The 15,838-nt window shown below is 36.4% G+C and overlaps 1 protein-coding gene across 3 annotated transcripts in view; it reads left to right on the top strand.

The window, feature by feature from the left end:
• PRUNE2 (prune homolog 2 with BCH domain) overlaps nt 1-15,838 on the top strand; it is a 137,907-nt gene that overhangs the window by 31,509 nt on the left and 90,560 nt on the right. For all 3 annotated transcript variants that reach the window (XM_031054394.2, XM_031054395.2, XM_031054396.2), the window contains exon 5: nt 14,848-15,006. In XM_031054394.2, the coding sequence (XP_030910254.2) occupies nt 14,848-15,006 (159 nt within the window). The remainder of the gene's footprint in view (nt 1-14,847; nt 15,007-15,838) is intronic.

The raw sequence follows: 15,838 nt of genomic DNA, 5'->3' as shown, positions 1-15,838 counted from the left end.
TACTTAGAAGAAAAACCAAAAACCTTCTCATTTGGAGAAGTACAGTTCAATTTTAAACATGACTCAATGGAAAAAGCATTCCAGGGCCTTAGTTTCCTGTTTATTCCTAATTTTGGATCTAATAGATTTCCAAAACTTTAATACTTTCCCAAAACCAAACCAAACCAACTCCACAAACACACATAAATCAAACCAAACCAAAACATAAGCAATCAAACAAAACCCCCACAACATGAACAAAAGAAATGAAACCACCAAACCAACCCCAAATCTGGAAAAAGTCATGCTTGTTTTTTTTTTATTTCTGGCAAGTCTTCCAGCTCAGATCAAACTCTGGGAGCCTGTCAAGATCTTTTTTCTCTAATGCTTTTCCACCACTTCTGCAGGCCACATTGTGCCGTTGTCAGCTGGCCAGTTATCCCAGTTATGCCCTTATGACTACTAGCACTATGTTTCAAAGTCTTACACAGGTGTAGCTATATGGGACTGAACAAATAATAGTGTCAGTTTGAGACATAAAGCAGGATATAATCCAAATAGCTGTTTCTTAGTTGCAATAAGCTATTCAAGGGTGGGAAGAGAGGAGAAACATAAAACACTTGTTTGCTTTTAAAGTCAGAAGAAACACAAAAATCAGTTTAGCTTGTAAGGTTCCCCATAATTTTAATTGCTGTGATAGTTGCTCGTGTCTTACACACATTTAGAAACACACTCAATGTGAATAAGACAGCATTTATGTGTAGGTTGAACCAAGTGATTATAAATGAATTGAGGGATGTCTCCTGGGATTGGACATAAAGGTCTTGTAAACTGAAAATTTTATAAACAAACAGCTGTTGGGAAAATACCATTATGCAGTAATAGCTGCTATTAAAATCCATTAGCAATCTTGATGGCCTGTTTAAATTTGATGCATCATTTGCTCTGACAGCATTTCTTTCTAAAGAATTTATGTATGGAAATATATATTATGAAATATATATTATGAAACATATGTAGATTATGAAAGACAGTAGTGATAGACTAGCAGATTAACACTGATTACACATTTTACTTCCATGTGCCAATCAAGTTTTGAAGAATGCTGTGTATCCTCTGGATTAAATGTCAGTGAACAGACAGGAACACATTAACCTGAACAGCTGCAAAGCTTTCTCCATCACTGTGTGAGAAATAGCACAGCTCAGCAGAGATGAAGTATTTCCAGGTTAAGAACCATGTTTCAGTCAACAGAATAAATCTCCAGTGTTTTCTAAGAGTTTATGCGCTCTCCTAATTGATGCCAAACTGTCATTCTCCTCCTGCTCACAGATCCAGATACCACAGTGGGTACCAGCTGCCATAGAGGTAGGCATGGCTTGTAGATCATGCTGCTACCAAAATTAGTCAGACTTCTAATGAGATTTTGAAAAATCTATATAGCAGGAGCTATCTGAAAGCTCTTCTCTCTAAGAACAGTTCAAGTGTCAGTGCTATGGCTAAATTGAGCCTTCAGAAACAGGTACTAAAACCAACGGGGTGATACATGTCTATGCCTGTGTCTGTGAACAGAAGTTGGGGATGCTCTTGGCTTGTTCATTGATACTACAATGGCACCATCTGGTGGGTGAACAGGAGTAAAAGACTAAAGCTTTGTAGAGCTATCAGATTGAAACGTCTTTTAATCAAAACATTGTTTGCTCTTTTTTTTTTGTAATGCTCATATTCAGATGAAGTAATGCTTGTTATTGCTCAACGTAACTGGGGATTCTTTGTAAGTATTATTTTGGTATAAGCTCATATGCCAATTGTATGGATGCCTTCTTTTCCCACATTTGCTTCTACCTGTTCTTAGGGGTTTTTTTTGCATATTCTCTTCCTCCTCTCTGATATCTGCAAGCAGCTTTTTGGTAAAAAAACAGGGAAAGGATGCTGTGTTTTCTACTGTTTCCTGTCACCACTCCTCCTTCCTGGTGGAAGTACAATGGTGGAGGTAAAACACACCTCGTATAAGAATGTTGTTCTGTTGTTCTGCTGAAGCATATAGCAGAGCCTGTCAGTTCCTTTTGTAAGAGGGAGAAACAGAAATTGAACACGTTTTAGTGTAAAGAGAAATAAGTGTCTTTACATCCTTTTAGCTCTGGGCCACTACGTCTTTTTTGGGTTTAAAGATTTGGGCTTAAGATTTTCTTTTTGTTAAGGATTATGCTACAAGTATCTTCGTCAAAAGAGCTGTAGATCTGTGATACCACTCTTTATTTGGTTTTGTCTTAACAGAGTTGCAAGGGGCTAAAACTAGAGTAATACAGTAATTGTATAATTTAACATGCAAGTTGTTAAAAGGACTTTTCTACTTATCAGGTACTGTATGTTTGTGATAATATATCACACATTCCAGTATGTGCCTCTCTCTAGCACTCAGCAATAGATGGTTTTGCAGTGGACAGTGTAGGAAAGGTAAAGCCCTTGTGTCATTCCACATGGATTATTTTTGTGGTTTGAAAGAAGACTGGATGCTGTTTGGAGCTCAGCTTTCTCATTTAGATGTTAACATTTTGAATAATAGCTTCAGAAAATAAATAAGGTTCTGAATTTAAAGACATCAATTTCACAGAAGTTGAAGTAAGACTACTATTCTAAAAATGAGCCAGCAGGAAAGAAAGGCTTGCCTATAGGCCTAATTAATAAGGTGCTCAGGCAGATATTTTTTACTTCCATAAATTACTTCAGTTCCATTAATTTGGATAGATTTGAGTGTCTTTTAAGTACATTTTATCTGTAAGTGTATTAACAGTTTGGCCACACTGTCTACTGCATTTACTTCAATGTTCAGGCAACACAAATTCAACTTTAAAAGAATTTTATTCAAAATCTTGATTTTGAAAACTCGGATTATCAACAGGCTACTGTTGTCAATGGGTAGTAGTACAAAATTTAGTAAATAAGGTGCTTGCTTTGTTAGTTTAAAATTTGCTTTCACATTGCTGAAAAGTACTTGCTTTTTTCCTTCCTATGTTAGAAAGATGCTTCAGTGACAATGCATGACTGCATTCATGAAGTAGAAAGAAAACAAATATTTTTAAAGCCATTACAGCTATGCATGACGTGCCTGTGGCAAACTCAGATATGTGCCATTAACCTGCTATATATTTCTGTTTAATTTTTTATTTATTTATTTTGATGTTTATATCTAAATATGTATATCTAATTTACTGTATTAACAGTCTTGGTATACAATTTACCTGACAGATTTAAGTGTTTGGAAAAAAGCTGTAATGATGCAGGCACTGTCAGTTGTGCTAGCTGGAGTCACTAGTGCTTGGAGTGTAATTTCCAACAGTTAAAGGGAAATATAACCCCCATTTTCAAGAACGGGAAAATGGATGACCCGGGGAATTACAGACCATTCAGTCTCACCTCTGTGCCTGGCAAAATCTGGGAGCAGATTCTCCTGGAAGGCATGCTAGGGCACATGAAAAACAACAGGGTGCTTGGTGACAGCCAGCATGGCTTTACTAGGGGAAAATCCTGCCTGACCAATTTGGTGGCCTTCTATGATGGGGCTACAAAAGTGATGGACAGGGGTGGAGAAGTTGACGTCATCTACTGAACTTGTGCAAAGCGTTCGACACTGTCCCACATGACATCCTTGTCTCTAAATTGGAGTGTCATCAATTTGATAGGTGGACCACTCGGTGGATAAAGGACTGGCTGGATGGTCGCACTCAAAGAGTTGTGGTCAATGGTTCAATGTCTGGCTGGAGATCAGTAACGAGTGGTGTCCTTCAGGGATCGGTGTTGGGACCGGTCTTGTTTAATATCTTTGTCACTGACATGGACAACGGAATTGAGTGTGCCCTCAGCAAGTTTGCCGATGACACCAAGCTGTGTGGTTCTGTTGATACGCTAGAGGGAAGGAATGCCATTCAGAGGGACCTTGACACACTTGTGAGGTGGGCTGATGCCAGCCTCATGAATTTTAACCATGCCAAGTGCAAGGTCCTACATCTGGGTTGGAGCAATCCCAGGCACAGCTATAGGTTGGGCAAAAAGGAAATTCATGGTAGTCCTGCGGAGAAGGACTTGGGGGTGTTGCTCGATGAGAAAATGAACATGAGCCAGCTTCAGTGTGCACTCCCAGCCCAGAAAGCCACCTGTATCCTGGGCTGCATCAAGAGGAGCGTGACCAGCAGGTCAAAGGAGGTGATCCTGCCCCTCTACTCTGCTCTCGTGAGACCTCACTTGGAGTACTGTGTGCAGTTCTGGTGTCTTCAACATAAAAAGGACATGGAAGTGTTAGAACAAGTCCAGAGGAGGACCACGAGGATGATCAGGGGACTGGAGCACCTCCCATATGAAGACAGGCTGAGAAAGTTGGGTCTGTTCATCCTGCAGAAGAGAAGGCTGCGTGGAGACCTCATAGCAGCCTTCCAGTATCTGAAGGGGGCCTACAGGGATGCTGGGGAGGAACTTTTCATTAGGGACTGTAGTGATAGGACAAAGGATAACGGGTTGAAACTTAAACAGCAGGGGTTTAGACTGGATATAAGGAAGAAATTCTTTCCTGTTAGGGTGGTGAGGTACTGGAATGGGTTGCCCAGGGAGGTAGTGAATGTTCCATCCCTGGCAGTGTTCAAGACCAGGTTAGATGAAGCCTTGGGTGATACAGTTTAGTGTGAGGTGTCCCTGCCCATGGCAGGGGGGTTGGAACTAGATGATCTTGAGGTCCTTTCCAATCCTAACTATTCTATGATTCTATGGTAAGGCCTGTTTTAAACTTGCTTTAAGCTGCAGAGGCAGTATTGATCTAATGTGATCAGCACAAATAGAGGTTTTGGAAGCTATTTATTTGGCCTGCCCACCGAACATACTGGAGAATAATGGTTTTGCATGCCACTTGTCCTGTAATGTTGGAACTTAGAGCACATTTTTATTTACCAACTCCAACAAAATCCCTGTATTACTGTTTTTTAGCAATTAGAAAGAGAATTTTCTTTTTCTGTTTCCACAGTTTAAGTAAAAATTTCTTCTAAACTTCTTCAAAATTTCTTCTAAACTTCACATTTTTATTTACAAACCTCAACAAAATCCCTGTATTACTGTATTTTAGCAATCAGAAAGATTTTTTTTCTGTTTCCACAGTTTAAGTCAAAACTTCTTCTAAACTTTGAGAGTTCCTTGCAAGTATCAAGTAAAATTCGAACCATATTAAATGTATTCCAGCTGCTTTGGGCCCTGAGGGCCAATGGTTGTAAAACTAGATTTACATGCCTGTGTCAGAAAAGCAGTAGTCCTGTGCCTTGAAGTGTGTTCAGGGTACTGTCTTGCTTTTCACTTTTTTTCATTTTTCACATTTAGTTGTTTAGAGAGAGCAAGGCATAACTTTCTGAAGCATACAACCTGAATAAAACATGTATGCTGGAGAACTTGATCTTGCCAGTTGTCCTCTAAAATCTGCCTTACACACAGCTTGTATTTTGTTCTTGGAAACCTGAACCATCCCTATGGTAAGAGTTTCTGTCTTGGCTACTATAAATGTGGAACAAAGACAAGGGTGTCACAGCTGAACTTCTGCCTGGTGTAACCGAGTGTGTGTCCACTGCTAGGCATCTGTGAAGAACTTTGCTTTATGTTGCTTTTACTTGTGTTGGTAATGACTTCTTTTATCTCTTGTGAAGGAACTGACTGTTTAATAAATGAGTTGCTGAAGGCAATTTGCTTGCATAACTGTAAGTGCTTATTAGTAGAATCTTCAGGAAAACTTAAATGAATTGCAAGAAACTGAATTGCTACTCTTATTTGTGAACAGACTGGGATATTTTTGGTGGCAAAGTTCAGTGTACAGTGTTTGATCATCTCTGTCCAATTCCCAGTTCCTGTTCAGAAACAGATGGTGCAGACAAGACTAAAGCCAGTTCCATTGAAAACACACTGATCCCTGTTTGTGTGCCTTCAGGCAGATGTGCAGCTTCCTTAGCAGAGAGGTGAACTGAATGAGTAGAAAATTAATTAATTACTTTTTGTCTCCAGTTGTATACCAGATGAGAATTACTCCATATCAACAAGGCAGCATGGGCAGCCAGGCAAGATAGCAGTTTGACGAAATTAAATTTGACTAAATAATCCAAACCTGACACATTAGCAACTTGGAATATGTTAAAAATTATAAATCTGAATCCTGCAAAAATTGACTTTTTTATATATTATCAGCTGATCATTTTCAAAGCAGGATTTTTAATGGGAAAAGAGGCTTGGATTCTGCACGAACCTGGATGTGTGATGGGCCTGTCTTGATAAAAATGGTCAATTTTTTTTATTCTATATTAATTATCTTGCAAAATAATTTTCCTATATATGTAAATAGAGTGAAATATCATTTACAATTAAGTAACTGTGGTTTATTCCTGTAGCAAGATTGTGAGATGCTTACATAAATTAGCAAAGTAATTACTAATAGTTAAAATACAAAAAAGTCAGCAACTTGAGATTTAAAATTGCCATTTAACCTTTAACCAACTGAAGGAGATTGAAGGGATTTTAAATTTTGGTAAGTGAACCAGAAAACAGAAAAGTTTGAGTTTCTCCACATTGCTGCATTGCTGTGTGATGAACCCTGGGATTGAAAGACAGTATTCCACAGCAGATTTTGGTGTTCTTTTTTTTTCATTGGTTTATTTGATTGTGTTATGTTGTTTGCTTGTTCTTTTGGAGGTTTTTTGTTTGTGTTTTTCTTGTTTGTTTGTGGTTTTGTTTTTTTCTTTTTTTTTAACTGATTAATTATTTTACATTAAATACCATTCCATTTTAGAATACCATTCATTAAATACCATTTTAGAAGGAATTAATGCTGAGACATAATATTGTTCCACAAAATGCTTTCAAAGTTTCTTCTCCTCTTTTGACTGCATTAGATAAAAGTTTTTGAGCTCCATCCACGAGATTTTTGCTGGTTTTACACTATATATTGCCATTAAAAACACTGGTATTTTATTATTAACTACAAGACACATCAAATGATTTGTTCAGAACGCCACACTGAAGGAAGAACTGCAGGTTTCCTTCTACTTCCTGTAAAGAAATGAGGTTTTCCTTTCAACATAGTGGTGTTAAGGAACAGGGATACTGGCAAAGACATAAAATAATAGAATCAGAATGATAGAATCAATCATAAAATCATAGAATAGTTTGGGTTGGAAGGGACCTTCACAGGTCACCTCGTACAATCCCCCTGCAGTGACATGGTGCAGTGGAACTCTGCCAGGCCATTTCCCAAGATGAGGTGGAGGCATTTGCTTGATGCTTTCTTTGAGCTGCAGTATGGAGTTCGACATTTTTCTGTCCTTCACCAAAGAGGGGGCAGGGTTGGCTTCCATTGCATTAAAATCTAAAAAAGAAAAAAAAGCCTTCAGGACTATGCTACTTTATTTCTAAATATGCTGTTGGCTGAAGACTGATGATTTATTAGCTTGAGTGGAAGTAATTCTTAAACATTAGCAGAAAGTTATTTCTCGTTATAGGCACAGAGGACATATGTGATATGTATAATGTGGAACGTGTAAATGTATATATAATTTTTCAGACCTTCTGCTTGTGATGATATCCATTTACAATATTGCTAGCTTCTTGCTATTGATAGTAGTTTTAATGGTACATCTAGTCTTGCTATCTCCAAAGGAAAAAAATGTTCCTGAAAGTAGGAGAGAAAGCATTGTTTCATTCCTGTATAGTAACAGCAACTAAAGAGATACAGTACTTCTGTCAGACAAAAGTACATGTTTATGGAAAATGGCATTAGTATACTGTTGTTGTGTTAATGATGAAGCAAGTCTTCATTTCCAATTTAACCTGCAAGCATTAAAATTGCACATAAGAATAGTTCACCATTCTGCCTTGCCATTTTGGTTTGGTTTTTTTCCTTGATTGTATCTGCAGAAAGAATTAGCATTTTGAAACATTTGTTCATGGATTTGCAGTGGTTAAATCAATAGTTAATGAGGTTCGTCGTATAATTTGAGCTTGTAGTTTGTTTATGCTAGACCAACTTTATCCATACTCCAAACAAATTATCTCTTATAATCACCAGCCTGAAGATAAATCTCTAAATGCTTTTATGATGATAGTGCTGTGGTTGGCAGGTGTTAGAAGTGCCTCCCAGGGACAAAGATTGAAGATGGGCTTGTTCTCTCAAATCCTTCAGGCGAGGTTGTTTAGCTTTCTATCCTGTCATCTGCAGAGGAGCCTTGTATGGTGCCCTGCTAATGAAATCTAATAGGCAAAGGTCATATATCTTTATGAATAAAAATGCAAAAGCTGGTGAGTGATAAATGTGTTCCATGGGGTTCAATGGACGATGCTTAGCAATAAAATCCGTGTTTAAACAGTGTTTCAAACAACTTGGCATATCTGGGTTTTATGCCTTAACTACTTTTTATAACAATTCTCGTTACTAGTGATGGGATTAGATAAATACAAAATAGTTGAATATGCATGCAGAATTGTCTGTGTAATTAAAGAAATAGGTGGGGACTTTAAGTGGGCAATTATTTTTCAGTATTCATAGTGTAATGAGTAAGATGGTTTACATAAAAGGATGTGGGAGTATTATATTTAGATTTGAAAGCTTTATTGACTATCAATAGAAGCATACTAGCTTGTGTGAAGATGTGAAGATTTAGGTAGATTCTAACATCACTTGTATATCAGAAAGCCTTTGTTGAATGTCAAAATACCACAAAATAAAAAAAATAATAATTGAAATAAAACATGCCAGCATAAAATTGCAGATAGTGCCTTTAAGAAATTGCTAATCTGAAGTTAGAAGGAATTAAATAAACCAGATATTTTTGAATCACTGCTGTTTTTTGAGAAGTTACCAGTTCATTTGCTATAGTTATACTGCTGAGCTAGAGACAGTTCAATAAATCAACTTGGGCTTGATGGATTCTACAAACCATTGCAATGAGTGCGTGGAAGAGTAAAGAAACCTCTTAGTATTCCCTCTCTGACAAAAGGGTATGCAAAGAGCCTGAATGGATGAATGGTTGATTAATTTTGCCTGAAATTTTCTTGACAGCCAGAAAAGTGTTTTTGTGTTACCATGTTTGCATGGGACTTATTTTGTAAGGTATGAATTATTACATGTAAATTTACACCTGAGACTTAGTTGGCTAAGATAAGCAATTCCTGGTTAGTATATATGTGGTTGTGATGTTTTTTGTGTTTTAATTTATGACTCTGGCAAGTCAGCTTTTTGCTTGTTACTGCTTGCTAATCAGTCAACAGTGAAATCAAATATTGCATGTGATTAAATGAACCTTGTAACTGAAGTGGTAGGTTGTCTCTTTTTCAGTATTTTTAATTGACTTACAAGCTATGGAAAAAACAGATGGAAGTTCTTAACCTAGGATCAGAAAACAGAATAATTTAAAGGAGAATGAAAAAGTATATCGTAAGTTATGTCCACATGGCCTATTGATTAGTAAGATGCAAAAATAGTGTTTCGTCTTTTTCTCTTAAGTTTCTGAGGTAACTAATGTATTGAATTGTATCTACTGTACTGTAGTATAGAGTTTTTTCCTTTTAATTTTTTACATATTTTGTGCATATTTTTACAGGTGCTATTTGCTTATAAGTGTGTGTAAGCAGATCCCTGGATTCCTTTACTTTTAGGCTTTTGATACTCATAGCCATGGTTTCAAAACAAGAGGCTTTCCTTTCCATGCAGTTTGCTCCAGAAAAATATGTACATACTTAATTCAGCCTTTAAAATGACCCAGAGGGAGTACATATTAACAGTTCAAGTACATTGCGCTGTAGTTCCCTACTTACATAAAAGTACTAACATTCAGATTGTGAGTTTTCTAGTTTGTCCCTTTAATTATTTTACAGAGGCAGAGTTTTAAAGACACACTTGAAAAAGGGGGTGGTATTTAAGCCTTTAAACTTGAAAATCACATCTATATGTTTTGCTGTGTTTATGCGTTTTTAACAATTCCAAACTAGTTATCCTTCAAATGCCAAAAATGCTGGGAAATGGGAGCTTTATCTTTGTCAGTCATGATTTTCTTATTAGAGAAAACATCTGTTAACAATGAGACAAATTCAGGTGCTTTGAATTTCTTCCCTTGAAGATGGAAATAAATAAGTGCATTCACCTTTATCTCACTAGATGATGCATATCCCATCTTTGATTCCTGTTCTGCAGCAAAACCTTTTCTAGGTTTTATGGTCACAGCCGTCTAGTGTAACTATGTCATTCCAGTGCACACCACAACAGTATGTACATCATTACCTATGTTTGTTTATGTCTTCAGACTACACACTTAATGTTTATCTCATGCAGTAGCGGCAGTGCCTTAACATGACTTCATCTTCAGCCCTTCTGATCTATTACATTCTTTGAGTGTATGTGCACAGACTGCGCCAACAGCAGGGAGCCTTTTTCACTGCTATATTTCAGGCAATTAGTTGTAACCTCAGTAGTAAGGGGAGGCTGCCTTGCTTATGGATTTGTGTTTCTTCAGGTGGGTGGCAGTGATGACTGCTGAAGACAGGTATTCCAGCCAGAGGAAAGATGTTCTAAGCCAAATGGGCTGTTACAATATCCTTATGTTACGTGGATATAATAATGTCTCTTAAGATACATGGTGATGCTGTACTCCAGCCGCTAAATTCAAAGCTGTCTCAGCTAGCTCCGAAAACATGCAGTAATTGAACTGAAGATTGGCTGTTTACCTGAGAAAATTTCCCTCCCTTCCACAGATGTTATGAATGAGTTGAGACTTTTCAGTCTTCTCTGGAAATTACGTGTTATGCTAAATGCACATAAACTGTGAACATTTTTGTAAGTTTTACTTAAACACAGGTTAAAATGGACAAGCCTGAATTAGAACAAGCGGAATTTGTACCTGTATCATGTGCAAGTAAAACTTGTTTAGCTGTAATTTCAATTCATGAAGAGTGAATCAAGACACACTGTCATCAGATGTACCTGTGCTGTAGAAAAGGCACTGTTTCCCAGCTAAACACACTTTCATTGAACAAAGTAGGATAATTTCTTTTATTAGAGATTAATCCATGCTTCTTTGGTTTTTGGTTATTTGGTTTGGAGTGGTTTTCAGGGGTGGGTTTTTGGTGGGTTTTTTTTGTGGGTTTTTTGTTGTTTTTTTTTTTTAGTATTTTGCATTTAATGAAAGTAATAGACTGTAAAACACAGCCATCAGCTACAGTAAAGGGAGTAAGATTAGTGCTAAACCGTCAGTCATCACTTTATTCTGTATGCAGTGTTTCATAATTTTATTTTTTAATTTTCTGTTTAAATTTCTTTCTAAGTAAAGTTTCATAGGATGCCTAAGGTTAAATATAAGGTGTGACTGGGATCACACCCACAAGCTCTCAAATGCCCATTCTCCCGTTCTTCAGTTTGGGACCCAATACCTATTTCTTTTTGGAAACTTCAGACAGCAACACAAAGAAAGCAGAATGAGCTGCTGTTTTTGTTCTTTTCAGGAGACTGATAAATACCAGCAGAGCTGCTGTTTGGTAGATTGAAATGTATAGCAGAAAAGTCCAATCTTTCCTTACAGAAAATAGGGTGAATTTTGAATAGAGTGTTTCCACCAATGGTGTTGATAAAAAAGAGGTAAAATTGTGAATATACATCTCTGTGTTTCTTGAGTCTTACAGATACTGTACTGTTCAGTTTTTCCCAGTTTTAGTGACCTTACCTGGAAACTTCTGTAAGCAATTGAGTGTTTTTCAGGTCTGTCCCCCCCCCTTTTTTTTTAAAAGAGGGGGCTTCTTGTAATTAGCTGGATTTACAACAAATGGCACACAGACTGTTAGCTCTGCATGTGTGCTATAACATTGGTGTTTACTCTATTATATTGCAATTTGAGTATATCATAAAGTTTTATCAGTGATCACACAGAAATAAACTGGAATGCAGAAGTAGTGACCATGAAATATTAAGAGAATACGTTGTGAAGCAGTATGTGTTGACTTCTGTATTGTGATAATTGCTTTGATTGTAAAAATTGTAATGGGATGCAGTGATATTCCTCATTTATATTTTGTGGCGGTTGGGTATTTTTAGCAAATGAGTTGTCAGCAGAAAGGCTTCATTAGACCCATCAGGGTATCTGCCCATGAATAACGAATCCCAAACTGTACTGACAGTTTCCTTGAGCCAAAATGATGGAGCACCTCTGACAAAAGCCATATTGTGCTCTCCATGTGAGGAGTGTGAAGAACAAAAGAGACAGTTTGTTCTTAATTTGGTCAGGTTAATATTGACACAGTTAGCTTAGAAGAATCAGAATTGTGTGCAATGTACATTTACAGTGATCACGGGTAATTGGCTGCTGTCTTCATGAATCAGAAAGTGTTGCTACAGATGGAGAAGTTACACATTTTCTGGGTATTTCTTGTAGTTTTTATTTCTTTTAAATAATCATCCACAAATGTAGTTGTTAACTAATCACTTAAAAAAGAGATTCCTATAAAATACCCAAGTTTTAGAGAAAGAAGTTTTACAACAATATACAACCTACATAAAATAGTATTTCTCAACAGAAATACAAAATAACTAAACAGGTCATATTCAAAAATCCTTCAGAGGTGGATTTCTTAAACTTTTTATTCTGCTTACCTGGAGAATAAAAAAAATACTTGTCATTTCAGGATGTTCACTATATTGTTGTGTTGTAGTATTGCATAAACTGTTTATACACTTTTGACAAAATAAATACACAGTTTTATTACAAATGCTAAGGCACTATATTGCTTCACTATCCATACTGCTGTTAACTGCACATTTGCAAGATACATGTACTACTAGATTCTATTTATTTCAAGTATACTTACAGTCCATATTTTTTCATTATAGATTACTTAGAGGGCATTATGACAGCTAAACTAATAATGTTTACATATGCTGTTTACCTGCCATACACTATGAAATATTAATAGTTAAGCCAGCACATTGTAATAAAGTGAGGATAAGTAATATAGAAATGAACAGCTCCTGACCTTTGCCATGATATGGCTGTGTGTTACTGTATTTCTTACTACACTAATTCATCAGCAGCATATTTTATAATACTTGTAATTAATCCAGAATTTAGCAACTTAATTGTTGAAATTATTAGCTTTTTTATTTTTTTAAGGAAATGTTCTGGTTTTTGTTAGCATTTACAATACATGCAACATTCTGGTTTTTTACTTAGGTTAGCAAATTTGTGGAAGAGTCCCTTATGTCTACCATGTCTTTTAATATATAGTCTTTGGTTATTGATAAGTGTTTCTTGTTTGCAACTCTATTTATTTGAATGTTTGAATGCTTATGAAGGGAGTAAACTTTATGGCTATTTGGGGTGATGGGTAGAATTAAACTAAGGTTTAGAAATTTAGATTTTAATTATTCCAACTAGAAATCTGCTAGGATAATTGAAGTAACTTTTGCATGCTTAAGCACATTTTGGTGCTTTTTTTAATATAACTAGTACTTGAGTCTTTAGAAAAATGTTACAGGTTTGGATGTTCAAGCCTTATTCAATATAATTATTCACCATAACCCCCTTTTCAGATTTCAGGTCTTAATGTCTTAAACTGGCAGCTGACTTTCATTTGTGCATTAATCTGCATGAATTTCACATAAAACTGATTTTTAGTTGCTGTGTGAACAACAAAGTGGAACTTCATCTCTAATCTTGGAAAAGAACCAATTTCCAAAACATTTGACAAAAAAAGATTTTTGTTTGGTTTAACTTACAGGAAGGGAGATGCATTTTGTGGACACATTTGAGTAGATTAATAAATAGTATCTATCTATATATGTAACCAAACCAGTAATTTATTAGGTGGGAGACAGATGCAGGGGAATAACATGCCAGTTTGCATATACAGTTGTGTTCATGATGAACTGTTGTTTGTTCAGGGCCAGTGTAGCTTAGCAGCATCAGAAGAACTATTAGCTAAGAGATGACAAAAAATTATCTCAAATAGAAATAGCAGAAACGTAAAGGAGAAGATAAAATTTCTACAACTTTGTTCACTGGCCGTTACCAGACCTGAAGACTGAAGAGAAACATTTATACATTGTGCATGACATCCCCATGTGAGAAAGATGTTGCTTTTATGTTGCAAAATTGATTATTCAAATAGGGATAATCCAAGTATAAATGAGAATAGGGATGACAAGTGCAGTGTTTACCTCCTTGTATTTGGTGTGGGGAGTGTGAAAATATTCAGGTTTTTTACACAGATTTTAAGTCTGATTTACCTTAATCTGTCATTATGAAGAGGGTTATTATTTTGAAGACTTGTGTAGAATTCAAAGAGTAGGAATAAAGGAACCTAAAGGAATAATCCATGGTAAAATCACAATGTGACATCAGAATGGATGCATAAATCAAGTTAGCACAAGTGATTTCTTTTGAGTGCATGATTTTGTACCTCAATACTATTATTTTAACATCTGTTATTTTAAGTGAAATATTGCTATGACAAATTCCATAAAGCTTTTTAATTTTTTAAGCAAAAAAGGGGTTTTATTCAAGAAAAAGCAGTAGCCCAGTACTTTTAAGCAACTATGCAAAAGCAAGTGCCAGGAACAAATAAGAAATCTGTTTAAGCACTATTTTCAAGAAGACAAAAACCTACATTTAGAATTTTAGTGTTCTTCAAAAATAAAAGGCTCTTGATTTTTATTTTTTTAAGTCCATATCTGTTTTTAAATGGAATGAAATTCTGTTGCCAGTTACAGACAATGATGCTTAGTAACATTTCTGGCTATTTTCACCACAGATTTGGACAGAAAAAGGAAGGAAAAGACACTGACACTGCTTTTAATTTCTTACCATGTTTCAGGACTGCATGTTGCACAGGAATCTTGTTGGTGATCTGAAAGCATTCAAAGAGAAATACGGGTTTGATGTACTTGTCATTTTGGCCAACTGTTTGTCAGAGGAGAAGCAAACAAAACAACAAATAGCAGTATACTCTGAAAATTCAGAGCTAAGCAATCAAGTAAGTACCTGGAAAAATAATCAAATAACATCTTTCCTGAAAAAATGTTTATTTAAAGCAATATATACCTAAGTGTTGAGTATTTAAGTGGGCTCAAAAAGCAGCAATTGGCTGGCAGCTAAGTAGATATTCGAAACAGCTGCATTATTTAGATGATACAAACTGAAAATTCTGATATTTATGATTGTTTCAAACCAGACTAATAGAAAAGTGTATGGTTATGAGAAATACAGAAAGAGACAAACTTTTGGGTTTTTTTTCACTAATTTTGGCTTAGCTTTGTATTGTGATCTACACAAATGAGTCTTTGGCAGTGAGGGACAAGTGAAAAAATGTAAACGGTAATAAGCAGAACTTATCTATGTGTATGTTATTGCCAAAAAATTTAAGCTCTGAAATGAAACCAAGTTATTAGTAGGATGTTCATTGATCCAAAGCCAGGGGCTGTCCATTTTAGAATCATAGAATAGTTAGGATTGGAAAGGACCTCAAGATCATCTAGTTCCAACCCCCCTGCCATGGGCAGGGACACCTCACACTAAACCATGTCACCCAAGGCTTCATCCAGCCTGGTCTTGAACACTGCCAGGGATGGAACATTCACCACCTCCCTGGGCAACCCATTCCAGTAGCTCACCACCCTAACAGTAAAGAATTTCTTCCTTATATCCAATCTAAACCTCTGCTGTTTAAGTTTCAACCCGTTACCCCTGTCCTATCACTACAGTCCCTAATGAATAGTCCCTCCCCAGCATCCCTGTAGGCCCCCTTCAGATACTGGAAGGCTGCTATGAGGCCTCCATGCAGCCTTCTCTTCTGCAGGCTGAACAGC

Source organism: Melopsittacus undulatus, chromosome Z (assembly GCF_012275295.1).
Source record: "Melopsittacus undulatus isolate bMelUnd1 chromosome Z, bMelUnd1.mat.Z, whole genome shotgun sequence".
Taxonomy (NCBI): domain Eukaryota; kingdom Metazoa; phylum Chordata; class Aves; order Psittaciformes; family Psittaculidae; genus Melopsittacus; species Melopsittacus undulatus.
Note: the sequence above shows the minus strand (reverse complement) of the source record. Positions and strands in the feature narration are given on the sequence as shown.